Below are 27,519 nucleotides of genomic sequence, written 5' to 3' on the forward strand. Positions count from 1 at the left end.
TGTCAGCTCAGGTGGATCAAACGAAAAAAAACCAGCTTTGCTCTAAGAATTACCTTGGTGAAGCAGCTGAACCCGATACAAAGGAGGGAGTGATGTTAGAAGGCAGGTGTGCAAACGCATAGCCAATAAATATCGTAAGCCACATTCATCTAAGGTATCTCTTCCTGGGAAATATAAAATAGCAATTTTTGAACATGCAGGTGACTACATAACACATATATATGAGTTATTATATGCAGTGTGTGAGGAATGTATGTTTCTCTACTTGCTGAGAACCTGAACTACGAGCTGTTTACTATGTATGAAATATAAGCAGAGATTTATATTTAAGTGTTTTTCTTTCTTACTGTATCTAATCTGAATACTTAATGCTAGCTTTCAGCTTTGTTATCCTAAAATACCCAAGGAATAAGTTTATCTTTAATGAGAAGAACAAGAATATTGTTCAATATGTTCAGTAATATGTCAGCTACTAACCTGAGTAATTCTTATCTCTGTTCTCATCTAGTTCAGTGCTTGTCGTGGCCACAGTGTCTGCCAAAGCTACAAGGAACATCTGCTCCAGTCGAGTGAGGCCTGGTAGACTTGAGTGCATCAGGTGGCTTGAAAGGACGCTAGCATGTTCTCGGCCAAAGTAAGTTGGACCATACTGTGACAGATTAATAACTTTGGATTTACTCTCCCTCTTTTCAGGCTCAAAATCAATAAAGTCATCAGTAGTAACAGGCTGAATCTGGAACAGATCAGAGTACTGATCCTCTGTTTTTCTCTTAGCATGATCTTCAGAGCCCTGAGGTATTTTAGACGTTTCTTCAGAAACATAAGTGGCATCTTGATCTGCAGCAAGCAGTGCGTACAGTGGCAGGGGGGGGATTGAGTCTATCTCTGTGTAGTCTCGAGTACCATCTTTTCCAGCTGTGATGGTATCCTTTGCAGTACTACCACTTACACTAATGGTGCGAGAAAGATGGCGTTTAGGACCAGTTCCTTCTCCCGCTTCTGTGTCTTTAACTATTGCAACTTCTCCTGCGATACATTTAACTAAATGTGACAGAATAGCTTTGGCTCGGCGAACTTTACCCAGATCCATAAGTTCTAATAACTGGGTTGGATGATACTGGGGGAGAGTAGGTGAAAGAACGTGAGCAGCTTCAAAAAGTCCACCATCCTGAATTACAGTTGGAGTGCCAAAAACATCATCCACAATACCTGCCCCATCAATTACACTGGTCTTCTTCGCTATCAAGCTTGTTCTCAGTGGATCTTGTGTTGCTGAGTCTTCAGTAGTAAAAACATCACTTTCTCCATCACCAAACTTGACAGCGTGCTTCCACTGGGCATAAACGTGCATTTCACAGTCCATTCCCACTACCAGTATACCATCTCTCACCCAGGACAGAGAAACTGGCAAGGAAGGAGTGCCATCTACAGATGATACCAAATCAATTGATCTAAGCAACACCCACTTTGATTTTATACCTTGTTTTATGCTACCACCTAGTGGTAAAGTAATGACAGCTATGCCCTCTTTGCTGCTAGTCTGATCTGTTACTATTCCTGAAAGTCTTCCATACATGAAGATGTTGGCACCAACTCCAACTGTCAATATATGCGAACCATCTTCTTTTGACACCCAGTCCAAATGCACCAAATGCTTGATACTAGGCACCAGGTATTTGTCTTTATTCAAAAAAGTATCTGATTTACTGTAAACAAATAAATTACTATCTACACTGACCCTTGAATCAAGTACGCTTCCAACCTTAACTAAATCATCTAGGTGAATTGTTTGTTCCAAAACCCATTCTGATCCTCCTGTAGACTCACATTCAAGTATACAAACATGCATGGAAAATTCTTTGGAAACAAAACCATTATGCTGTATGGGTTGCTTGTATGCTACTGCAAGACGTCCAGTGTAAGAACAGCTAACAGCAACTGGCCTTCCTACTATGCTCACTGTACTGCTGTTGTCTTCTCCTTCGTCATTCATTAAAGGCCATTTCCTCCAATGATATGTTTCCCTTTCTTCGTTTTTGCTGTTTAGGTCTGTCTCTACGGTACATCTCCAGAATCGCACTCTGTTGTCTGAACATGATGTTACTATCAAATAAGGTGCAAGGCAGACGGGGTATATTGAAGAAGAACTCAGGTGACCTGAAGTTAGAACAGATATCTTTAGTTTTATTAATATAAATTGGAATGCCTACATTATAAGAATAAGGCAGACAGAACACTGGCTAGCTACTGACAAGAGAACAACGAAGATAAGCTGGAACTGAACTAATTCAGAGAAGAGTTGTTAGAATAATAACAGGAATACAAAGCCTTAATCAGATGAGGTTAAAGAAGTTAAGAATAGGTTCACGTAACCTACCAAAATGAAACCTAGGAGGGAAGGAAGAAAGGCAAAAGGAGAGACACAGAAAGACAAAAAAAGAGGTAAGTGCATCAAGCAGAAAAAATGCTATATACCCAACACATGAATGCAGGCAGATGAACAAGTGGGTATAAATTGTTTGTTAATAAATTAAGACTAGAAGTTAAGTTTCCAACTATTAGAGCTTTAAGCTTCAGCTTTGGTGTGGGGACTTGATACATATATGAAAAGATAACTTGTCATTCATGCAATAATTTAAGAGATCCTTTCTAGTTCTGTGTTCCCTGTATCAGTAAACCAGAATGTGACAGGCTAAGGAAATACAATTATAAACTAGGAGGTAAATCAGAAGACCAACTGGATAGAAAAAAACCCCAACCCAATCACATATTTACCTGCTGAAGGAGTTGCTCTTATTACTTCCACACCAATAGGAAGATCCAGAGGTTGGCTATACACGAGCCTGGAGCTCAGAATGAGTTTACTAGCAGTCTGAAGATTAGCAATTGATGAAGATCGTGGAATAGGACTTATGCCGGGTGATAGATCTGGAGAAGAATCCATAGTTTTTTGCTCAGGTACACCAAGCTTACTTTCTGATGAAGTACCTTCACTTGGTTTTGCTATATAAAAAAAAAAAATGCCAACGGTGTTAAAGAAGTTGTTTAAGTTAGAAAAAGCCGTTAATATTCTATAATATTCTATAATAAGATTTCTTTTTCTTAGCAGTGCTTAAGCTACATAGAAAATAACTATCTGATGTGTGCAGGCTGTTAGTTTTATTGCATGCTATGAATATTTGCTTTAAGGTACCCATAACATTCTGAAATACTGATAGTTTAAAATAAAGAATCCAGTACACTACTCACCTTATCAACAAGTTTTTATATTGTGATTGGTATAAAATGCAACAATGTTTGTAAACAATCAAATTGCTTCTATTGCATTCAGATTCCTTGCTGAGGCTTCTGCTTGACAAAGGTGATACCATTTGTTTTAAAATATATCACCAAGCTTTAAGTTTCCTTTTGTATGATTTAAAATATATGTCTGTCTCTTAAGAAAATTGCAGTCACTCACTCACTCACCTAAACAGGCTTGCACAGATTTCAGATGAAGATGCCACATCTGAAGCACAGAGTAGCCATTACTATCCTTTTCAATTACTACTAGGTAGAACTTTTCTGAGAAAGGTGGTGGACGATACCCTGTAATTTGAACATATTATCACTATCATGAAGCTTACATTCAGCATAAGTAGTTTTCAATAACAGAAGACACTCTAAAAATGATTGATACTGAAAAACCTATTTTCCTCTTTGAAAGAAATTGCTTGATTAGAAAAAAAAATCAAACAGTATTATTAGTAACAATTTTAAACATTGTTTGCTCATAGTTACAAAAAGTTACAAAAATAAAGAGATTCACTTACAGACAACCTGAGTATTAGTGACAGATCTAATTTTTTAGATATATTTGCTTTCCTAGGCAGTTCAAACTATTCTGCTAGATTCTAAAGACATTTCCACCTGCCTGCTTTCTTCCTTTTTCTTTTAAAGTTTGAAGTCTACTTCCAAATTCCTTAGTTGCTTTTTATTGTATTAACTTGGAAGGGAGATCACCTGGGGCTACACACTGATACAGAAAATACACTTCTGTTCTATTTAGCACACATTTTTTTATATAACATGCAGCATTTGGAAAAATGGACTTTGTTGTGTAAGTTAGAATGTTTCACTCTAAGCAAATTAGAACGCTTTTGTATAATACTGTTACTATGGAAACAACAATTCATATGGAGAACATGAAATGGGTATTTTACTGAATCCACATATTCTCAAAAGAACGAAACTAGCATATGCTGGCTAGATTTCAGTATTGTTTAAGAACAATTTTGGTACCTGCTCCATTCACATTAGTCATTTTTATGCTCTACCTTGTGATGGTTGGAAAAATATCTCAGTTTCCTTCCCTTCCACTTCTTCCTTATGTGGTTTGTATCCCAAAATGAAGTCCTCTTGAAAGACATGAAGCAACTGTGTGTTCGAGCCACACTGAAACATTAAGCAATAGTTATGCTTCCAGAACAGTCATAGCAATATTTTTTACTAATGCAATTATTTCTTTAGTGCAACCTATCTACCGACGAGGATAATTTTTTTTATAACATTGAAAACTATTTCAATGCATCAGAAAAACTAAACATTTTCCTCTGTGCTAAGAACGGCATATTCTAGAACCTATTCTATGTATATGCAAATAATTTCACTGAGATTTACCACGACAGAAAAATTTTTTAATAATATTTTTGCCACAGTTACTGACAGATGAATTAGTATCTGATTGGTTTTTATTTCTTTAGATGTTGCAGAAATGAAAGTGGCAAAAACTCTTAGATTTTTACCCCTCTTCAGTAGGAAGACTTGTCTGCAGTGAATTGTTTGGGAAATCTAAAAAGGAGAATAAGTTGCAATTTTCTTTGTCTCTGATATCTCAGCAGCTGTCCTTATTGGCAGCAACAGGTTTCTGCAGTACCTCCACCTCTCTGCAAAGGAGGTTGTGGACAGTGAAATCCTTTTCAGCAGGCAAGAAAAATGTCCTCTAAAGACAGCGATGGCAAAACTTTCATGTTGCAAACACACTCTTTATTCAGAGAGACATGGAAAGAAATTATTCCCTCTACTTATATATAAAAAACCTAGAAAAATATTTTGTAAATCTGAACTTAAAACTGAAGATGCTATGTGATCAATACTTAGAAGACATGGAAATTTATTGACAAATAGAGAAATACTTCTTTACATATGTCGGAAACATCCAGATGTCTAATTAAGAAATTATGTTTTCACAGGCTGCTTCTCAACAGAAAACAGCACTGGAACATGTACGATCAAAAGAACTGTGAGTAAGAACAAGGTGTAGTAATACTACTTCCTCATGGTTTGAAATGAATAGTTGTATTAGTTAACAGATAAAAATTTGTCCTAGAACATAAAAAATTTAAGTCATACATGGATATGAATCCTACATTTGGAATAGTTAGGCCTACGTTTTAGATTCGTTTATTTATATGTTCATATTTTTGTTTGTTTGGGCTTGGGGGGGATTGTTACTTTTTTCCTTTAAATTATGACAGTTTGTAAACCAGTCTTGAGTTAAGTTTTCTTCTAAACAAGACTTACATGTAGAAAATATTACACGCCAATAATGGGCTTTGAGCTCCTAGCAGACAAGAAAATTGTCTGTTTAAAATGTTCAAGGTATCTCACTATTCACAAAAATTAAAGGCAGTCATTATCACCATAGAGAAATGACAGCTCTTTTACTCCTTTTCAACAGATTAGGTTAAATTAACAAACAAAGCTAATAAACACCTTTATGTGATACCATTAAAGAGTTAACCATTTATTTACCTTGTTAGTTATTGCATCGAGTTCAATAATGCATCCTGGTCGAGCAGTAGATTGTTGGCTCACAATGTTAAACACTTCCCCGATAAGTTTCTGAAACAGAGCAAAATGAGAATTAGTATATTTATAAAGAAGGAAATGGCAGTAATTTATAAACTGATGCTTTAATTTTGCTCATTGGCATAAACTGTAACAGTCTTCTTCCTGCTGTCATTTATGAATAACGTGTTTATCAAGTCGCTTGCACTGTTGTGAGGCTGCAGCTATTCATGGGGCTAGCACACCAGTTTTTTAGGGAAACTAAATGTCGTTTATTTAAAGATTTATTCATTCATAGCATAAGCTGGTATCTGTGCCAAGATAAACTGAAATATACTGCTTCACTTCTGTTTAAAGCTTCAGGTTTTGTCACAACATGTAAAAAATAAAACAGTACAGCTTATGTAAAAATTGAATGCTCTATTGATTTTTGCTGAAATGTTCACAATCGTTGCCTGTAGAACAGATTCCTCAGACTGATCTGAATACTGACAGGGTCTATCTTGCAGAATAGCTTACAAAATAAAAGAAAAGAATAGAAAAAAAGGAAAGATTTTTATACAATAACAGCGCCAGGTCAGGCTTTACTTTGCTTAAAGTCACAGAAAGATAAAAAAGGATGAAAAAACTGTTTTTTACAGAAAAATTAAGAGCTACTATTACCTTTAGCAATAACATGCACCAATTCCCTCCTATCCCATGATCTCTGCCATTTGTCATATACAGATGAAACTTAGGTGGATACCTACTAGCTCTTGACTCCCACTTTTTGAGAAGACAAAGAAAGAAATCCTATTTTTACTTTCCCCACTTGCTGTGGGTCGGGGAAACTTGTTGGGGAAACTTGTCAGGGAAACTTTGTTTCAGTCTGGCCATTTTCAGCAGCAATAGCTGCATTTCTGTCTGCTAATGTTTACAGACAGCTACACAACATTTAACTGTACAAGGTATAATGCACGATCCTATATGCAGAATAGCAGAAAATTTATACAGAACTAAGTGAAGACAAACCACAGTTGGGGAAAAAAAGTTACCTTAATTAGGTTAATACTTTCAAACCATTTCTACCTAAAACTTACAGATGATTCAGGGTCAGATAATTCATCCAGAAGTTTTCGTGCATCTACAACAGCTTGATAGAGTCTCAGGTTCTTGCCATCAGACGCAACAAAGCAAGCACTAGCAGAGTTGCAGTATGTGCCTAACAGCAAAGACAGAAATTTCTTAAATAAAAAGATGGCAGGTAAATAGCATCAAGTCATCAATTACAATCCATTTCACAGGATGTAGTACACCGAAGAGAACACAGACATTCCTTAAAATAGTTAGGTTCTCTTAACTGTCATCTCTAAGGAGGTGCTCAGAAGGCTAACTCTACCTTCCCGTGGTTGTCAAAGAAAATTTGCAGTAGAAGACTAAGGTAAACTGTTCGGAAAAGCTATATTAGCTATAGTGTTTTTTCTTATTTACTGTCTCTAGGCTCTTTGGATAAAATTAACCTTTATGAATATTCCCTTCTATACTCCCCCAGTTAAAAGTGCAGACAGAAAAGTGAAGGGAGAAATCTATCTGAAGTACTGAATAATACATGAAAAAACTGTGAGAGTGTCTTTTTTTTTGCTACTCTACAGTATATAGAACGGGTTTTACTCAAGGTTTTCTATTCTGATATATATTTTGCTCTTACATTATAAAAGGGAAGCAGCTAGTTATTTGTGGGATTCAGACAGCACAGAATGTTACTAAGTGACCAGAAAAAACTGATTTATTTTATTTTAAATCAAAGATATTTTATTAGTGTATTGAGCACACTTAGGATTTTTGAGGCTGTACTTCTTTGACACCCATTTAATAATTGCAAATGTCAGGCTGGCCTTAACATAAGAAAATTATTACTATAAAATTTAATGTTACATCCACAGCACTAATAACATTTTAGTACTGTATACAAAGATAACAACTACTACAACACCATCTTTATGATAATTCAAAAATAAGGATCTGAGTGGCTGAATAGAATAACATTTGTAGAAATAATTTTCTTAACTGCAGTAGAAAGACCTAAAATTAAATACAAACCCTGAATTATTGTCCTAGGGCACTACACATCAGCCATTGTATGGCCTGACCTCTAAAAAAGTATTGTTTGCAGTCCTGGAAAGTTAACATAGTCTCTTTCTTCAAAGACATTGTGTTCTATGTGAGCTTTTGTAAACAACTAATGGCCTGAAGAATTTTGATATTGTTCAGAATCTTCTAAGCAGAGTTCTTAGCTAGCATGTTAAGAGAGTTTGATACTGCAAATCCTGGCTGAAAATCTTTTCCAGCAATTCAGATGTTCAAGCGTTCCAAATACTAGTTCTGTTCAACCCACTGCTCCCTGCAGCTGTATGTGGCCAACAACCCAGATGTCTAAGTCATCAGAACATCTGCATTATTAATACCATGTCAATGCAGAGAACACTCAGTGAAGCTGCTTAAAGTGAGATTAGCCTTATTATTGGTTGCCCAGGGAAACTGTGGCTGCCCCATCCCTGGAGGTGTTCAAGGCCAGGTTGGATGGGGACTTGGGCAGGCTGATCTAATGGGAGGTGTCCCTGCCCATAGCAGGGGGGTTGGAATTAGATGATCTTTAAGGTTCCTTCCAACCCAAACCATTCTATGTTTCTATGATTTTTTGTGAAAGTGATGAGTGCTTACTCACAAAGATGTTACTGAATGTCAGCTGATCCACAGTAACTACAGACACACTCAGACCAGATGAAATATTTTGAAGTAGCTTAGCCTCAAATGGAATAAAAATGTTCCGTTTGCATAATACAAGGGAATTGCTGAAAAGTTATTAAAAATATACTCTAAATACAACAGCGATTTATTTTAACAATTAATTCTATGATCCACAGTGTTAACTCCAGAAGGAAACAAGTTAAGTATACTCACCAAGGCAGTAGCTGGGAATAAGTGTTGGAAGCCAGGCTACATTAGAGAAAGCGGAGGTATGAAGAGAGTTAATTCGAGCCAATTCAGATACTCCTCCAGTGTATGACAAAGGTCCAATAGGGTCTACGCGCCACAGAATCAGCTCACTATAAATTGCATTTGGGTCATGGAATGTACGGGTTGCTGCATTTTTAAGTTGCTGCCTAGAAGAACCTTTCACATGTTTAACAGGATCCATTATTCTGTTTATCCTGTCAGAGTCCCAGGAACTGTCTGATTCAGGAGTTAGCAGAGCATTATGATGAGAAGAAGTTAGCAGTAATGGTAAAACAGAATGGCAAGCTAGATCATTGAGATGAAAACGGTGGCCGCAGTACCTAAATTTATGTGATACAGTTAGCACAGTAGTGAAAGCTGATTTATCAGCAAAAGTAACTGCCCACTGATTTAGAGAGCCATCTATATGTTTGGAAATCATCATTACTATGGGAGAAATCATATTCACATTTGCACTGTCCTCAGCAAAGCTTGGTCCTTTATTTGTTAGAGTATTATCTGGGAAGTCCATTGTCTTCTGATGTACAGCATTACTGTTATCTTTTACAAAGACAGGGCAAGCATACATCATAATATTTTTGCTAAGGGAACTAGCATCTCCTGATGGAAATGCAACAGGAATCCTAGAAGAAAATGAAACCTAAAAAAGAAGAAATAAGAAAAAATTAGAATATAACAACTCAGCTTAAGTCCGAATAAATGTTATCTGTTTCACAGGAAGTACTTGAACTCATACTGATATTCAGATATAAAAGAAAGGGCCAATGATTGTTGATTAAGATCACAGATGAAACCCAATTTCAAATATACAATACCTGAACTTGTCGAAAGATGCCTGGAGTGTATTCATCTAAATATTTCACGTGCCACACCAAAAAGGTACCATCAACAGGATGGATTGTAAAAAGCATATCTGGATTTCTGTTCCATTCAGTTAGGAGTAACTCAATTTTCCGATCCAACAAAACTGTTGGAAGAGGCATGTGTGGACCTGCTAGTAGAGATGTTTTGGGGCTCCCCTCTCTTTCTCCATCTTCATGTTCAGAAGAGCCTGTGCCAGTTCCTGTCTCTGATTCTCTATCTATAGACAAATCTGCAACAGAAATTAAATGTGCTATTTTATCCATTGCAAAGATTTCCTAATCAGTTTCTATTCAGAACAATACTATATTTTAAAATCTGCTAGTAATACTACCTGATAAGAACATTCACGTAAACTGAGGATAGAAACATCTTGGTTTGTCTGTACAAAAATATGAGGCTCTGGCCTTTGACTATTACCCCAAACTATGAAATACAGATAATAATGAATACGACTGTAAAAATCTAGATACTTAAGAGTAATGACCTGATTAAGACTATTCTGGACAACTACATAAACCCACACGTTTTAGATGAATGCTGGTTCCAAATTAATGTGGTGGGTTTTTTTATATTTTTGTATTTTGAAGGTAATCATGATATATATGGTACCCGATAATCATTAAAGTAGCATGTATTGTGTGTTCAGTTAAAATTATCACACACTGAACTACTGCAATGGTAATAAAGATTTTGAGAACCTAAGCATCAAAAATGACAAAATGTATCATCAGTTTACTGTCACTAATTGGTCTTACTGATTTTCATTGACATATTTTTATTTTTACACATTCTTAGTGGCCAAGTGATCTCATGTCAATGTGAAGTATTTCTGGTAGGATATATTTTCCATCATTAATTTCAAAGTATGCCTTTCTTCCTTTGTGAACAGCTACAGTTGGGATTGTTGGTCCTTACCAGGAATGGAAACAGTGCAGTTGCATTAAAATAGAGCTATGTCCAACCCTTCTTAAAGTATGCCATAAACTAGTATGTCATTACTGACATTCAGATTGTAAGGTAAATAGGGAGCAGGTCTTAATCATAATTTTATAGCTCAGTAGAATATATCCAAAATAGAAATGAAAGACAAAAGCTACCTTTAACTGTGTATTGCTCTATGGCATTCCAGCAGAGTGTGTAATTTAATTTCTCATGCCTACAACTACAGCAACCAAAATTTCAGCTGTAAATGTCTATTTATTTTAGATTAGTCATAAAATGTGTACTTATAATTCTTGTGCGACATAATTGCATTAATGATTGCATTTATGTGCTACAAAATAATTCTTTGTTCTATCTTAATATTACTAACCATGGTCTAATTTCATATGTAAACCTCTTCCTTTTTCTTCCACTTCTTCTTCTTCAATCTCAACATCAAAATCTTGTTCTAGCTGTTGTTCAGAAATTTTCCTTAGATGCTGCATAAATACTTCAATAGAGGATGTAAAACTAAATTCTTTATTATTTAACCAGTGAACGACGAAGCCTCCATTTCCTTCATCTACATTAAAAGCTGTTCCAGCCATGGCTGATGGAATATCTGTGGACATTTTTCAAAAATAAAAAAGCTACATATTAAACTGTGCATCTTTTATACACACACACACATTTCTTAATTAAGACATTTAACTTATTTTAGGTAGAATGTAATTTGTGCTTGTAAGAATAGAAAAGGTAAGATGTAGATCAAGTTTCTACATTCAGTTGTAATAAAAAATGTAAAGATACATTAACATTAATACTTCTACATAAAAATTGATTCTTATGTGAATGGTAAATGATACTCAACAGCTCTAATCGGTCAGTTTTTTATGTTGCAGTGTTGTTATTTCATGCACAGAGTTTAGGTAAGGCACGATTGATCTTTAATCTTTTCTTTGTTTAAAATATTTTAAATTATTCTAAAAAACCATCTGGTTTCCTGCCAAAAAATCTGTTACAGCTTTTTCTCATTCACTATATATTCTGCAAATACTAGCTTCATCATATAGCATTGCCTCCCAATATCCCAAAATCAAATATCAAGCAGACTTGAAATTTAGGCTTCTTTTGCTTTCTGATGTGCAAAGATGAATTTAATTGGCTTTTAAAAGTGCTGAAGGTATTCAGAATAAATTCCGCCTCATTTGTCTTACAAAACTCTGTGCCGAGTTACAGACTTGTGAAATGACAGTTTTCCGACAAATTCCTTGTAATCAATTAGGCAAAACAAAGAATGTGTATCTCAGCCACCTTTATTTATGTTTTTCCTTTTGTGCAAATACATTATTACAGTTTAATAAACCATTGTATTTCACCTGTATTAGGGTTGATGCTTGCTGCTATGTGGAAGTGACCAAGTGCATTTGCGTGATGTGAAATGTGACGCTGAACTTCATGAGTACCCTGCTGATCTGGCAACACATCTGTATGCGTAACAAGAACTGAAGATCTCCTTTGTCCTTTTCTCATATTTTTCAAATGGTGAATTGTCTGGTATAGTTACAAAAGATATATTAAGACATACTAAAACACTGACAGGTAAAAATTGACACATATAAAGCTTTTTAACTTCCTTCTACCTAAGGTAAAGACTAATTTCAAAAGGATTACTTTAAATAGATTTCAAACAGAAATTAGTAACGTTTACGTAGATCAGTTCTGGTCAAAGATAAAGCTCTTCCAACAGTTTTCTGTGAGTTCCTTTAATGTCTTCTCCAGTAATAACACAAAAATACACACTATTCTGTGTTCAAAACAAGACCTCAACAATATGAAAGCAGTAACCTTTACAATCTAATTTTATAATTAATTATTTTTGTTTAACTGAAAATTGATGACAGCACATAGACAGCACAACTGATTTAACAGCCAAAGCATACTTTGTTCCACTCTCCCTATCTGCCGAATACTCATGATATGCAAACTACTTCTTCCGTATTAGGTAGTAGACTTCAAAAACTGATAGGAAATAATTCAGGCTATTCTGTTATGCTTATAAGAATTAGATAATATGCATTCTTAGAGTTCTATATTCTTTAAATACTTAACTTTTACGAATCTTGAAATAAATAATTGCCAAAAGAAGTATCTACTTGTACCTCTAGTGCATGCTGTATTTTGTCCTTTTGCTTTCCAGACTGAGAGATGGTGCTGCTAATGCTGGAAGTGCTAGTTTCACAGATCTGCTCACCAAGAAGAGTATCTTCTGGTAACAACGTCTCTGCCCACAGCCGACAGATGCCATCAAGACATGATGTGAGTAACACATTACAGACCAAACCCCTAGTGACAGACATATGAAGGTTACTACCCAACGTAATTTATTAGCTATATGGACACAGCAGAAATTAGGGAATCATACAAGCATTTAATAGTCATTGCTTCACCCGAATTTCTGCCTCTCCCTTAACTAATGTTTTTATATCAGTAGTGATTTTTGGCATGCTGATAAACCCTTAGATTATTGGCAAAAGTGCATGTGAGCATGGAATAGTTATTATTGGATAAATGCAACAGTTACAAAACTGCAGTTATAAAACTGCCTAAACTATCTGTCTTGCTGGACTGTGTGAAGAATATGTAAACTTTATTAAATTTAAACAATTATTTTATTTTCAATATCATAGCACCATTTGGTGAAGACAAAGCCTTACATCCATGCTTCCTGGCATAACTTGAGAAGGCACTGAAGTCTGGTCCGTATTTTAGAATAGATCTCGCCAGTTAACAAGACCATCACTACTGTACTAGGTAATACAGAAGCTTACAGGAAGATGTTGATATATTTTATTTCTTGAAAGTATAAAGAGGAAATCTAACCATATTCTTGACAGACAAATTTAAGTAGAGTGTTAAAAAATATTTGGTCAAAGGCTGGTTTATTTATCTTAGAAAGAAAAATTTCAAACCTGGGCATGTACTTGCTAATGTTACGCCATGAAAATCCTGTCACTGCTCGAGGATGAGCCAAATAAACAAATGAAAAGTGGGCAACCCCAGAGCATTTTTTCTTTTCTTCATTCTCTTGAGGCAGAAGAGATGACTTCCAACCACTCATAGGATACCAAACCTTTAAAAGGCAGTCATCCTAGGTAAAGCAATAAAAAAACCAGAACTCATTAAGCAGAAAATCTCTAATTTATCCACTGAGGTGTATGTGTTATACCAGTTTAAATATGTATGTGTTCTGTTGTAATGATCTAATATTTGTCCTCATTATTTCAAACAGAAGTAGAAAAGTATGTTTATGCATAGCTAAATCTTCATCTAAGTATACTTTACCTAAAATATATATATACACACAAGTCTGTATCACTGTATTCCCAGGTTGATTCTCAAGTATTCAGTAAGAGCACACAGCTAAATCCAATTTCTTGTTGCTGAAATTCATGGAAGTACACAAAAACACAGCATTACATGAGATGATAATTTAACTTAGCTCAGACTATAGTACAGTGTATGCTCCAGGACTATTCTATATTAGTTATTTACTTTTGTCAAACAGAAGCAAAACATTGCGAACACTTATTTAGTTCTTTTTTTGTCCTTACCTTCCCAGCTGTTGCAAAATATTCACCATCAGGAGACCATGACATCAAATGTACTGATACTGCAGTCCTAAAGAACGTGAATAAAGTTTTAAGTTGTAAGTAAAGTCTATTTGTTCTATAGTACTATTCCATATGTATTCAGTTGATTAAGTATTACTGGTCATTATTTAAATGGAAATATATTAGTATTTTATATTTATTGCTTTAAGCTTACTTTAGAAATAGTACAAGCATAAAAAGTATTTGCTACACTGAAACAAAATTTGTAGTATTTTTGAGTTTTACAGAAAACCAGCCCATAAAATAAATTCTTTTAAGCACAGCAAGTCTAGACTAGATCCAATGAGATCACAGAAGTAAAGTTTGTCCCACTTGTTCTGCTACTCCCAGTGAAGCCAAAACAAATAGTAGGAAGAAATGAACGTGAAGATCTTCTGGGTATTTTGTGATACTATTTGTTTGTGACTACAGGTTATAGGTCAAGTATTTGAAAGAAAAGCGGCCTATACAGTATTTTGTGGGAACAAAATCTAAAATGGCTTTAAAAAAGCAAAAACAGGTTCATAGACAGCTGCTTCCCAAGTCTGATGACAAAGCACTTCCATAACACAGATGTCTGGTAGAACTGGCTAGAAAGAATTTTAAGATACTTTCTCAAAATTCAGGAAGCAGTTTTCATCCTTATTGGTGCAGCATATCTGCCTGCTACTGCTCCTCTGTTCAGTCTCATCCAATACCTCAGCACCACTTTCACAGATGAGAAAATGAGGACTATTTTGATACATTTTCAGTGTACTCTAGGTAAGCCCTTGACTGGCTATCTGGTGACAGGTCACTTCTTCAAGTGAGGAATTTTTATTTGCAGGAACTCACATTGTTTGAATTTTATGATGTTTTAAGCTGATTTTAAAGCACATTTAAAAATACAGTTTTGGAGAGACGGTAGGGTTGATATATAAGGTGGCATTGCAATTTGTCTTAATATAAAAATAATCTCACTCACTTGCACTGCCAGACACATTTCCAGTCATTTAGAACTGGAAGAACTTTATCATCTTTGATCTGATTGTCAGGATCATCACCTTCTTCTAGAATGTCACTAGATGGAGGGGCCCACAATTGCAAAAAGTCAGTTGCTGTCAGCAGCCGGTTACCTGAAAGTGAGTAATATCAAAGCTGTGAAACTGAGAAGGTGCATATATATTGACAGATTAAGCCTGTCATCATATTTTGTTGAGAGTTATTCAAAACAGGTTGAGAAATCGATTTTATAAAGACCATTTTAAATAAGATAGCATATTCAATCATATTATATATCTGATTTTAATAAAAACACTTTGAATTTAGAATACCTTTTAAGAAGAACATCAAGGTTTTTTTGGTGACTTCAAATGATAAGTCATATTTACTAATGAATGTTGCAGATGCCAAGTAGCCATTCACATCTCAAATAAATAAACACTGTTAGACATCTTATAAATACCTGTGTCCAGGTATGCTGTGGAATTTAATGGTGATAAAATTGTGTTTAAGTGGTTATTAGTAGCAATTTAAATCAGTTAGCTACTTAACACTGTGATTCACAAAATAAGATCTTGGATGAGAGACTCAAACACTCATCACGGCATCTTCACAAATGCTAACGGTAGCCTCACATTTTAGGCAACTCTGCAGGAGAACAGGTAATCTGAAATTTCCATATTCATGCTCTCACTTGATTACAATAAAAATAATTTGTGTTCAAGTTCTCCTAATTACAAATGTTGAACAAATACTTCTCAAATTTCACATTACCTTGAGGATCCCATGCCAGGTTGTAAGTCATAGAACTGAGGAAGAACTGCCCAGTTTTAAGCCACTGACACTTTAGTTGCTGTATTTTAAAAAGAGTAAAGGATTACTTCTCACATCAATAGCAATATACAAAGGTATCTGTATTTCTTTCTTCCTTTATGAAATTGCTATTAAGCCTGTTGCAGGAATGTTCAAGGACTGAGTGGCAGATTGCTGAATCTAGTTTTAATAAGTTCTTTAATTGTTTTATAATATAAATTAAATCCATCACAGAGTGGCCTGTGAACCAGATCTGGACCTGTCACACATACAAATATATCTGTAGATTCCTTTAAACTAGTTAGGTCACACACTTATAACAATATAAGTGATGGCAGTATAGATGTAACGAAGATTGTGAAACCTGCTTGAGAACACAATGCTTGAGCGCTCAGCCATGTCTACACTGTTAAAACAAGCTTGGGTACACTTATACAAGCCTAAGTCAAATTTTGTACCACAGATCTGACTGCCTCTTCACGTTAAAGAAACACCAATGTATCACCATGTCACTCTAGTATAAGATTCAAAACCAAGATGACGTGAACTTAGGAGGAGGATTGCAATCCCCAATCCATTTCATGCAGTGGAAGATTCTATCCATCTAATTTTATTATGGATGGTGGAAAATGTTTATCTGTTAGTCTTTTGTATGCCAAAGTAATATAGTAATAACAACTGGCAGACAGCCTTTTACATCTTATAAGAACCTAAAACAGATTACAATCATGAAATATATACTTACACTATTTCTTTTATGAGAATTTATACCAAGCGGTTCAAAAATGCAAACAGCATTTCCATATGATGCTGCAATCTGGAAAAAAAACCAAACAATGAGACTCAAAATGTAAGGGTAGGAGATAAGTGTAACATTTCTTAGTATTCCAAAACAGCTAAAGAATTTCCATGTTTATGTGTCATTGTTCCACAAAAGTAAAATTAATACAAATGTCATTAATTGTATAATAGTTTCTAAAGGAAGTTGAGAAATACATACTTCTGAACAAGCCCATCTTTAAGATTTTAACTCTAAGTAGGGAAAACTTCTTGTTCTGTGGGATAAACGTTGTCAATCACATCTAACGTATTCTTCTAGGGTAACTACTATTAATGCATAAGGGAAAGCTGATGCCTTCATGACTTCTGCTCACATTCTCTCTACTTCACAGCTAACTGATAAATTAATTATTAGTGTTTGGGTCTCTGTGCATTCCCGGATTCCATTTTGTACCACCGAATAATAATTATGAGAAACAGGAGGAATAATTCTATTTTCAATAGTTGAATATGTTTTGAGGGGAGACAAATAGTAAATGGAAAAAAATGAAGTACTTATACCACTGAACCCCTCAATTTCTTTCAGATACTTATTTCACAGATGTCTCCATACACAAAATGTTCATTATTGAGTTTATCTTGTCATGTTCCTAATACTCATATGCTTATGAGTACTTTTGACTGACTTCAAAACTCCTTTTCCTTCCTTAGAAAATTCTTAAAGAAAAACTGTTTCATTCTCATTCAAGATCTGGTTTCCTCAATACAGAAATTACGTAAAAGTTTCATGACGTTTATTATGAAATCTTAGTTCTTCTTTTGGGGAAGGGAGGAGGGGGAGGGTTGCAACAACACACTCCCAAAGAAGAGAAAAGACCAATTTCAGAGTCCTGAATGCAGAACCACCGGGGGTTCATGGTGATCGTTCAGGGGCCACCTGTGCAGCTAGAATCTCTGTTCCAGTCCTACCAGACAGCACTACTGCCCTATTCCTAACTAGGGCTTTCTCAATATTGTAACCAATTTTTAACTAGTTATCATTAGTAGGCAGTAACAACTAACAAAGTTTATTCAGTGCACTGCCATAACTTACAGAAAGTAGTTTTCCCTCAGCAATCTAAACTGTCTCTTTAGCATTGTTTAAAGATTAAAAAAGAGCCAGTCCGGGGCCATACAGTTATAATGGCTCATATTGTAGCACTTCTAAACACATTAAACATGCCTAAGTTTTTCTAAAAACTAAAGTATTTCTAACTTATTAGAAATAAGTTAGATCTTATTAGAAATAAGTTAATCTTATTTGCAGGGCACACAGACACATATGTGTGTATATAGATAAATATACATGAATGATTTATCTATGTCTTCTTTAGCTAAATTAAATTATACAATAATTCGGAGACATCAAGAGTTTTAGTGCCATTCCAGTTCTGATACTACACTGTAATTATTGCGTATTTCCACATTTTGAGAAACCTGTTGTTGCAGGTCCCAGAAGGGAATAAAAATCGTTGTTACAAGATACCTCCTGCTCCCCTGCCCCCACTCACTTTAAAAAATAATTAAGCAACACGAGAGGTGTTACTCAGAAAGTTACAGATGAGTAAAAATTGATCTTTGTCATGAAATGAACTCATTAATACCATTAATGTATTATGTTACTGTTTAATTATTTCATTTAAAGTGTTCAATTTTTGAAAAAAAATTCTTTACAGATCTATTAAAATCCTTACCCTGCCTTGTTGCTGGGAGCACTCCACACAACTGACCTGGATATTTCCATGTTTAGCACCAGGAATAATTTGCACACATTCAAAGTCGTTTGCCAGAATAACAATGTCACAACCTGAGCCATATGCCTGAAATATTTTTTAAAAGAAATACAATTAAAAATGTATTTAAATAACTGACCAAATACTTTTAGATGACTGTTTTTGAAAGCACCCTGAAAAATCTCAGTTGAAACAAGATGTTACTATGTTTAATGTTCACCAATTCAGTCCCACCAGCAATATAAGCAACAAGTAAAAACAAAATAGCAAAGGAGACCTTGAACCTTCTGGGATTTAAATCAAACATATCAACCAACCAAAACTCCAAAACAAACCCCAGACTTACTCTAGTACTTTGGCTCTGTGTTTGCTTTCAGTTTTGGGTTTTTTTGTGAGTTTGTTTAGGTTTTAGTTCTTGTGTTTTTCCTCCCCTCCAATCCTTGTTGCCTCTTAGAGCAAGGCAGCCAAGAGTTTACTATTCGGGTGCACTTATTGATTTGTATGTAGATTTCTTAAATACGTGTGTGTTGTGTCCCACCTGCCTTTTTCTTTTTTTTTGTGTGTGTGGTTTTAAGACTATTAAGTGATTCTTTTCTATAAGCATTAAATTTCTGGCCTTTTCTGAGTTTTAAAAAGTACACGTTACAACAACACTGTAAACAACAAAGCTTTGTCTTGAATATATTGTATCTTGTGCAATACACACCACAGAGTGAATAAATTATTTAAGAATAAGTTACAGAACAATGATAGCTTGTAACGCTTTCTATTGGAAGAATAAATATATACATGTCTGCTAATCTTTCACCTGTCTTAGTGTGCCAGAATATTCTGAAACGTTTAAGAAAAAAAGAATAGCAACACAAACAGCAAAGCAGAAATTCAGGCCTCCGAAATTAACACACCATAAAATTGCAGGAACAAAAATGAAATCTGTGTACAAAACACAGATTATCTGAAAGACTTCCGAGGTACCTCACAAAAATAAAGTGACACAGTGTGGTCTGAGTCCTGAAGCCCACAATCATTGTTCTGGGAAGCTCTGAGGATCTAATACTAGAGTTATTCACAATATAAGCAGGAGAGGGAAACAGAACAACAGCTGAAATGTTGTTAAGGTCATTATCTCTATAACAGAATATTTCTAGCTCCTTGATGACTAGGCTATGTAACTATTAGACCTAGTCTGGAAGGGAATGAGTTACTATTAAAATGGAATAGGATTGTTTCCAGAAAGAAGAGAAAGACAAGATTCTGACATAAGTTCTGGCAGTGAACAAAAAGTGCTTTTTGTTTTCCTATTTTTTATATTGGAGTTTGTTTTTCAACAAACTCCACCAGCAATGTGGGATGCCAGACAGACCAGCAAATGTTCACAAGTAGGAAGGAAAAAGATGGGAGACCAGGATGTGAATACCCATAAGCAGACAGGAAAATACAAGCAGAACCTCTTGTTCCAATAATTTACTGGGAATTTTAATGTTCACAAGCTATTGATTCTCCCACTATTTACACTTCAAAGAGTGAGCAATTAAAACAGCAAAGAATTGAGAGACTTCCCTTCATTTCAACAGTCTGCCTCACAACTACTAGTACCAAAAGTACCAAAGTAATTATTTAAATTGTTATCTAATGCAGTAAAAGAGATACCAATCCACTTCAAACAAGGACTTAATTCAGTTATTCTGTTTTTTTCATTGTCAGTGTTGAAACTTGACTTGCAAATTTCAAACTAAAATTAAACATAGTTTATCGCTAGTTGCACCTGTTAGCAGGAGATAAGGATGCATGCCTCAGAAATAGTACATGGAAAGGAAAACTTCTCAACTTTAATTTCCTTATGCTTACTATGCTTAAACATGCACATTTGTATGTGTGTGTATAGCTGATAATGCATGAAACAAAATATTTTATACTTGGGTATGTCTGTTGACTCTGTGCAGTAAAGAACTTAGCTCGTGTGTTCCTTTTTAAGTGTTTTAGTTTCTCTTCTTTCCTGTTTCTTATAGCAACAAAGGAGTATTTCTCCAGCTAACTATACTATTTAGCATATCTTTATGAAGTTAAATAAAAAGGTGGTTGTGAATTAAAAGGGTAGTTCACAGTAGAAGAAAACATTTTTTTTTCTTAAAGAATCATCAAGATGCAGAGGTCTCTTCCCTAAGTGAAATCTTATTACTGTCACTCATATCCTTCCTACACTTTGCCTGTGTTTGGCATTGCACCAATAAGTGACTCAGCACACTGAAGTGTCCTATGCCAACAGAGAGCATTTAGTCCATTAGAAATCTTAGTTGGAACACATTCCCAGCAGCACAGTATCAGCCTTCAGCACTAGGTTCTTTTAGCAACTGCTTTCTCTTGGTTCTGGGGTCATTTTCTCAGTGTAGGTATCTATTCTGAAAATGTCTCTCATTTCTTGAAAGTATATGTGTAAAAGAAGTATATTTATCTTAGATTTACTTTATGAAGTACATTTATTATAACTCCACTGTTCAGAAAACGTGTCACCTCATTCTAAACCAAGTGTTCACTTTGTCACATTTATAGTCTCCAAATTTCCCAAACCAGAAAAGGTCAATATATTTTCTGTACTGAAAGATATTTCCACATTTCACAACATATGTCTAAAACCAAATTTTCCATTTGGTTACTTTTAAGAGGCTTTTCTAATACACTCAATATATTTACATGTTTACACTTGAACAGAATACATTTCTATTAAATCCTCTTCTCATTTTGTCCTTTCACTCCTTAAGCTGGTAATGAAGTAGAACCACCCTCCGCTGGCAAAGAGTAGGGAAGTGTCACAATATGTATCATCAGTAGTTCCTTCTTAAGGATTCAGCTGACATCATCTTTGGAGAGATCATTCATGCCACCACAGCTCTCTCCTGCCAGAATAACAGTGGCCACAATATTTGTAGCAACAGACTGACAATCTGCATAGCTGATAAAATGAATAGAAAGTTGGTAACCCATACAAAAAGGAAAGGTGGAAAATTAGGTGCTGAGATACTGTAATGGATGAAAGCAGCACGGAGGTCTTAAATTAATGGAATCATAAGCAGTCACTGAATGAAGCAAGTGCAGTAAAAACCGCCTACGTGGAGTATCTGCCCACCTCCACTTCTAATGTCACTGATAACTTCAAAGAGAAAATTAAATGGAGTTGCAAAACCACCAGAATGCAAGGATGACTTGCAGGATCCATAAGCAACTAATAAGCTGTAGTTTGCCAATGTCTGCTCTGTCAAGATCTGGCACCACCAAAATGAACAATGACAAAGCTCTAATTGGATGCAGGAGCACCAGACAGAAGTAGGACATTCTGTCCTACTGTAAGAGTTTATGCTATATCCTCAGTTTTCAGAGAATATTAAAGCAGCATCTACATCTTTCTTTTTCAGCTGTCCATGTTTTCCTCTTTGGTTGTCTAATTTTAATGCTGAACACTGGAACTACCAGACAGGGAAACAATATTCCCTCACATTCTCATCTTGCTTTTTCTCTATATAAATATTTATCTCTGTATTAAAAAAAAACACCTTCTCTTTCTGCAACCTGCAACTCTCTACAAGTGTGGCAGAAGTGAAACAGAGTGAGTTCTCAAGCTTCAGTGTGTACTGTCAGGGGTACAGAGGCATTTCAAGATGGTAAATTATGTGGAAGAAATAAAACCAGCCCATAGTGGTATTGAAACCTGAATTAAAGCCTGTATTCGCCTTATGGCACTCATCCAGTATAACAACACTCATCCTTAAGTTTTGGGCTAGTAAAAATGGAAGAAGCAGAAACTCCTTCACCTTCTTATTGGTAACAAAGACACCTGAACCCTGAACCATTTCCAAACTCTCATCAATGGACACAACATCTACACTTCCCTCCTCCCCTGGGTAAGTACTAATAGGATTATATACACTTAATGCCAGCTACCAAAATAACTGAAAAAAAACCCCAACCAACTACTAGCCTGAGGCCTGTAGAACAGGCTTTCCTAAATTCCTATTTGAGACAAATTCATCATTAAACACTTCAAAATATGCTTATACACAGAGCTACAGAGAAAAAAAGAACGTAGTAGGGATTCAGATATTTAGCATCTAATTCACATATGTATAGATAATACGCAAACAGTACTAAATTAGAGGGATTTGAAAATAACGGTTTTAATAAGTAATTTTTCAAGATGGATGGGGTAGAACTCTACACAGCAGAGGAAATCTATCTTCAGTAGCTTTATCTTGTAAAGATAATGGTGTGGATGAAGATTTTGCCATTTTCAATGAGGTAAAAAAGGTTTACATAGAGGCTTCCATCTGCAAATGCTTCTGTAATGTTTCACACAGTTAAAGGCCAAGTGTCAGTAATAGCATGGTAGATGCCATGAAGCATCCTTTTAAAAAATGACAAGCAATAAATTAACTTTTTTTCACTTCTATAAGAAAAGTTCTCACGTGCAGATATTCCTAAAATCTCATATTAATTCTTTTCATTAATAATGTTATATAGTTTCATATTTTGCGCATTTAGTAAGACCTCTTAAAGAAGTAAATACTCATTATCTAGCCACAGCTTGTAATTTTTACACTCGTAGAATCTAGCCTGTAGGTAACTGACCTATCTATGGATTTTTAATTTTTTTAAACCTAGACTGACCTTAGACACCTACAATCTGTCTAGAGTTTCAGGGGGAAAATGAACTCTGAGCTTAGACAAGGGGCAGAATTCATATGAACAGAATCAGAACAGCTCATCATCTTTATCTGAAATCACCTTATTCCACATCATGGAATCCCAGCCAGAGTTAGGGTCAGTGACTGAAATTGGCTCAACATAAAACAGGCTGCTTAACAATAAAAGCTAAGTAAAATCAACCATGGTTCAAAAACTGCAGCTTACTGCCTTTAAAAACTTATAAGCTGCCAGTTAGACTGTGAGGTTCAATAACACACCCTTCGTCTGTCTAGGCAGGGTGTGTGTTGTAAGCCCTTCTGTTTAACGCTCAACTCTGATCTTCTGTAAACTCATTTGTGAAACATTGTTAACAATATTTGCTGAAATGAGAACATGAAGCAACGACAAATTGAACAGCGCACAGAATTATTACTAGAAATGACAAAACCAGAACTTCTGCCATTTAGTACTTAAATCCTGTTTTTATTCAGTGTCCTGTTTGGAGTTCAAACAAAGGGAGGCTGAAGAGACTGCCTGATAGAAGGCAGCATTATGAAGCTGTTTTGCTTCAGACCATTTTTCCTGTATATTATGCCCTCTGTTAGACTGGGTGCAATACAGCCAAAACATCCACAAGTCAGTTTGTTTACCAAACATCTCTGTGCTTCATCCCTTATTTTGGAAATGCTAGATATATGCTGTGATGGCTGGAGGCAGATGTGGGAGCACAGGGAGGAAAGAACACTGTGAACTGCAGATGAAGTATGCACAGAATCTTTGTTGCTGGCCTACAGCAACTGCCTGATCCCAGCTTGATTTCCCTGGATTTGTTTTGCTTCACGGAGTCACTCATACTTGTTTTTTAGCAGGTAAAGAAAAACTAATGGCAAAATTATTTCTTTTCCCTTTTTTATTTTCAGAATAATTAGGTGACTTTCACCAAAGCTTAAGAAAAGTACAGATGAGGTAGAACATGTTATTATCTTAGCTCTAGCAACATTGACTTGGAAATTAAAAGCCTGACTTTATCCCCAGCAAGAAATCACATAGAGAAGCCAAGAGTAAACCATAGAGGAAAGGAAGAATAAAGAAGAACTTGAGAACTGCAGCGTCCTAATTGGGTCAGAAGAAAATGCATTCCTTCTCTCAGAATTCTAAGACAGCTGGAGTTGAGCATCTAAACCAAGTTCACCTTAAGAGGACATTTCTTCTCTTTCTCCTCCTTCTTCAAGAAAACAACAGGGAAATAGATCCAAAACTTTTAACTAGTGAATACGTATATACACGTACCCAAGCCATTACTCTACTGTTAAGTGTAGTAACTTAAACATGAGGGATTCATTTCTGCATACAAAAAAGCCACATTTTCAAGTCCCCATGATGAATTAGTTGCAGCAATTTTGAACTAGTTCTCACTCAGTTTAAATAAATGCCCTAACATAACCAAAACATAAGCAAGCACATGCACACACAAACAATGCCTCTTCTGCCACAGCCTAACTCCATACGGATTCATATAGTACAGCACATACTATGCAAATCTCCATTAACCTTTTGTCTTTTACTGCTGTTTCCGTTGTATTCTAAAGCTGACAGGTATTGGGTCTTAAAAGCACGCTTACAGAATCGGGCTCTGACACCAAGGCAGGTAATTTCTTGCCTAAACTACAAACCCTGCTTCAGAATCTCAATTAAAGTTGATTCCAAATGGCTTAATGGTTTGGGTGGACAGGCGTACGTGAATACTGTGTTACTGATACTGACCAAGACAGCTTAAGGTTAGGCACTATCAGAGGTGACACCTGCAGCAGATGGTAGACTACGATGCTATGAATAGTCACACAGATCAGTAATTTCTTAAGAATCTTGATAAGAAGACCTCTAAGTGTTGGCAAGCAGATGTATTTAACCCTACAGTTCACTAGAGGATCAAGGCCTAGAACATCAGGAAATAAGATAATGAAGACAAAGAATGGAGAAAAAAAAAGGAAAAAGAAAGATACAGCCATGGAAGTCCAGAAGACACCATTATTAAGATTTGCTTATCTCTTTAGTTCCTTCTTTGCTGTATTATAAAAAAATGGATGCAGCAGCCATAGTAGACAGGTTTGTTACAGGCAGTTCCATAGTTAACATTCTACCAAATGATTCTGCATTTTTTTGTAAATAATGACTTTTGTTCTTGGAAAATTCTTATATAAACCATAATATAAATAATTATTCATTTTTTATGGTATCAAAACTGTTATGAGAATTAGGATACAGTTCTCCTTTACAATACCAGTTGAACGACTCGTGAAATTGTCATAGTAAAGACAAACACATCAGAATGTTAGTAAACAACAACTTACGCAAATATCAAAAGTAACAGAGGTCCCTTTAATAGCAGTATGGCTGCACAGCAGCAGAACAAGGAAAATAAAGACAGACGTAGCACCTTTTATTTCTAAAGACTTTCAAGCAGTCTTTACTGAAATTAGACATCTGTGATAACCTAAAGCAAGCTTTAAATGCTTGACAAGTCTGCTGACAGTTATCTAAGACTAAAAAAGATGCTCTGTATCATTCAGCTTGGAATTGGTTTGTGCCTGCGATAACAGCTTCTAAAAGTTAACAGAGAATCTAATGAGACAATTTATTCCCAAATAATAACATACTGATTAGATGATAGCGTGCAAAACACTGCAGAAGCAGATCACTCATTCAAATCAGAGAGGTGCATCAGAAGCTTAAAAAGTGGAAATTGACATTAGAACTGACAAATACAGCCTGTGGGTGATAAAAACAGATCCGTTACATAAATAACCAGATTTGAAATTTAGCGGTGTGTAATCCAGCTCCCTCAGCCTCTGGTTTAAGGGCTGCATCTGACCGATTTGTGTTTTATCAACCACTGCGATGGAGGCCAAACGCTCCCCAGCAGCGGACAGGCTGCCGAAGGAGCCCAGGGCCACCGAATGGAAGCCAAGGGCCACCAAATCTTTTCTCTTCGCTGACGAACCACATGGAAAACGCAAAGAGCCGCCCTCCCCCGCCGCCCTGGGGGACGTTGCGGGGTTGGGGGGGGTCCCTACAGCCCCACCGGGGTGCCCAGCTCGCCACCCCGGCCCCCCCCCCATCGCCCTCCCCGCAGGTCGATCGCAGCCCTCGGGCCTGCAATCCACACCCCGCTCCTCCCCCGTCCCCCCCCCCCCCCCCCCGCGCCATTACCGTGAAGGGGACGTCCTCCACGCTGCCCACCGAGTAGCAGTTATCCCCGGGGTTGACAGCCCCGGTGAGCACCTGATGGAGATGCATCTCGCCGCCGCCGCCGCCCCCCTCTTCCCCACCTCCTCCTCCTCCTCCTCCTCCTCCTCCCTCAGCGGCCCCGAGACCCGGATGGCTCCGCGCGCGCCCCCGCTCCCCGCGCGCGACGCCGTGGGGGGGGGGGGGGTGTGGGGGGGAGCGAGCGGCGGCAGCGCACGCGCCGCGCTGCGCCTGCGTCAGGTGAGCCGCGCGCCGGCCCCGCCCACCGCCGCGCGCCCGCAGGCCCCGCCCACCGCCGGTATATAAAGGGTGGAGGGAGGGGGGCGGGCCCAGAGCTCGGAGGGGTCGTGGCGGGGCGGGCGCGGAGCTGCTGGAGGGAGGGAAGCGCTTGGCTGGTGGCTCGAGGTGAGGCGGGACCGGGAGGGAGGAGAGAGGAGGAGCTGAGGTGGGAGGTTTATCACCGCATCGCGAGAGGAGAGGGTGTAGAATTATAGAATCAACAGGTTGGAAAAGACGTCTTGGATCAACGAGTTCAGCCGTTCCTGTCTGCCGCTAAACCGTGTCCCTAAGCACCTCGTCTATCTGTCTTTTAAACATCTCCAGGGATGGTGACTCAACCACCTTCCTAGGCAGCTGTTCCAGTGCCCAATGGCCTTTTTGATGAAAAAGTTTTTCCTGCTACCCACTCTGACCCTCCCCTGGTGGAGCTTGAGGCCATTCCCTCTCATCCCATCCCCTGGGAGAAGAGGCCAGCTCCCTCCTCTCTACAACCTCCTTTCAGGTAGGTAGTTGTAGAGGGTAATGAGGGTAGCCACCTCGGCTCTTTATTTAGCGCTTCTAAGGATGCCTTGGTTTTCTCTCATGGAGAAGTGCATCTTGAGGAGCCTGCAGGTGGCTGCATCACTGTTTGGTATCTCTGAGAAAGTGACAATGTTTTGGAGTCCTTGTAAATGCCTGTTTACAGGAGGTTGGTGAGAAAACTATCA

The 27,519-nt window shown here is 36.9% G+C and overlaps 1 protein-coding gene across 5 annotated transcripts in view; it reads right to left on the reverse strand.

Moving 5' to 3' along the window:
* The window catches only part of DMXL2 (Dmx like 2), a 49,400-nt gene extending 22,794 nt beyond the window's left edge, over nt 1-26,606 (reverse strand). For 4 of the 5 annotated variants that reach the window (XM_069867031.1, XM_069867028.1, XM_069867029.1 and 1 more), the window contains exons 1-19: nt 26,498-26,606; nt 18,572-18,697; nt 16,804-16,875; nt 16,020-16,098; nt 15,229-15,379; nt 14,226-14,292; nt 13,584-13,762; nt 12,774-12,957; nt 11,991-12,165; nt 11,003-11,233; nt 9,642-9,919; nt 8,770-9,466; nt 6,909-7,030; nt 5,794-5,883; nt 4,317-4,434; nt 3,469-3,588; nt 2,776-3,003; nt 478-2,157; nt 54-164 (exon numbers count right to left, since the gene is read on the reverse strand). In XM_069867031.1, the coding sequence (XP_069723132.1) occupies nt 54-164; nt 478-2,157; nt 2,776-3,003; nt 3,469-3,588; nt 4,317-4,434; nt 5,794-5,883; nt 6,909-7,030; nt 8,770-9,466; nt 9,642-9,919; nt 11,003-11,233; nt 11,991-12,165; nt 12,774-12,957; nt 13,584-13,762; nt 14,226-14,292; nt 15,229-15,379; nt 16,020-16,098; nt 16,804-16,875; nt 18,572-18,697; nt 26,498-26,584 (4,795 nt within the window). In that variant the 5' untranslated portion in view covers nt 26,585-26,606. The remainder of the gene's footprint in view (nt 1-53; nt 165-477; nt 2,158-2,775; nt 3,004-3,468; nt 3,589-4,316; nt 4,435-5,793; nt 5,884-6,908; nt 7,031-8,769; nt 9,467-9,641; nt 9,920-11,002; nt 11,234-11,990; nt 12,166-12,773; nt 12,958-13,583; nt 13,763-14,225; nt 14,293-15,228; nt 15,380-16,019; nt 16,099-16,803; nt 16,876-18,571; nt 18,698-26,497) is intronic. The other variant, XM_069867030.1, reaches the window with a different exon arrangement.
* Between the last annotated feature and the right edge of the window lie 913 nt (nt 26,607-27,519).

Source organism: Phaenicophaeus curvirostris, chromosome 12 (assembly GCF_032191515.1).
Source record: "Phaenicophaeus curvirostris isolate KB17595 chromosome 12, BPBGC_Pcur_1.0, whole genome shotgun sequence".
NCBI lineage: Eukaryota > Metazoa > Chordata > Aves > Cuculiformes > Cuculidae > Phaenicophaeus > Phaenicophaeus curvirostris.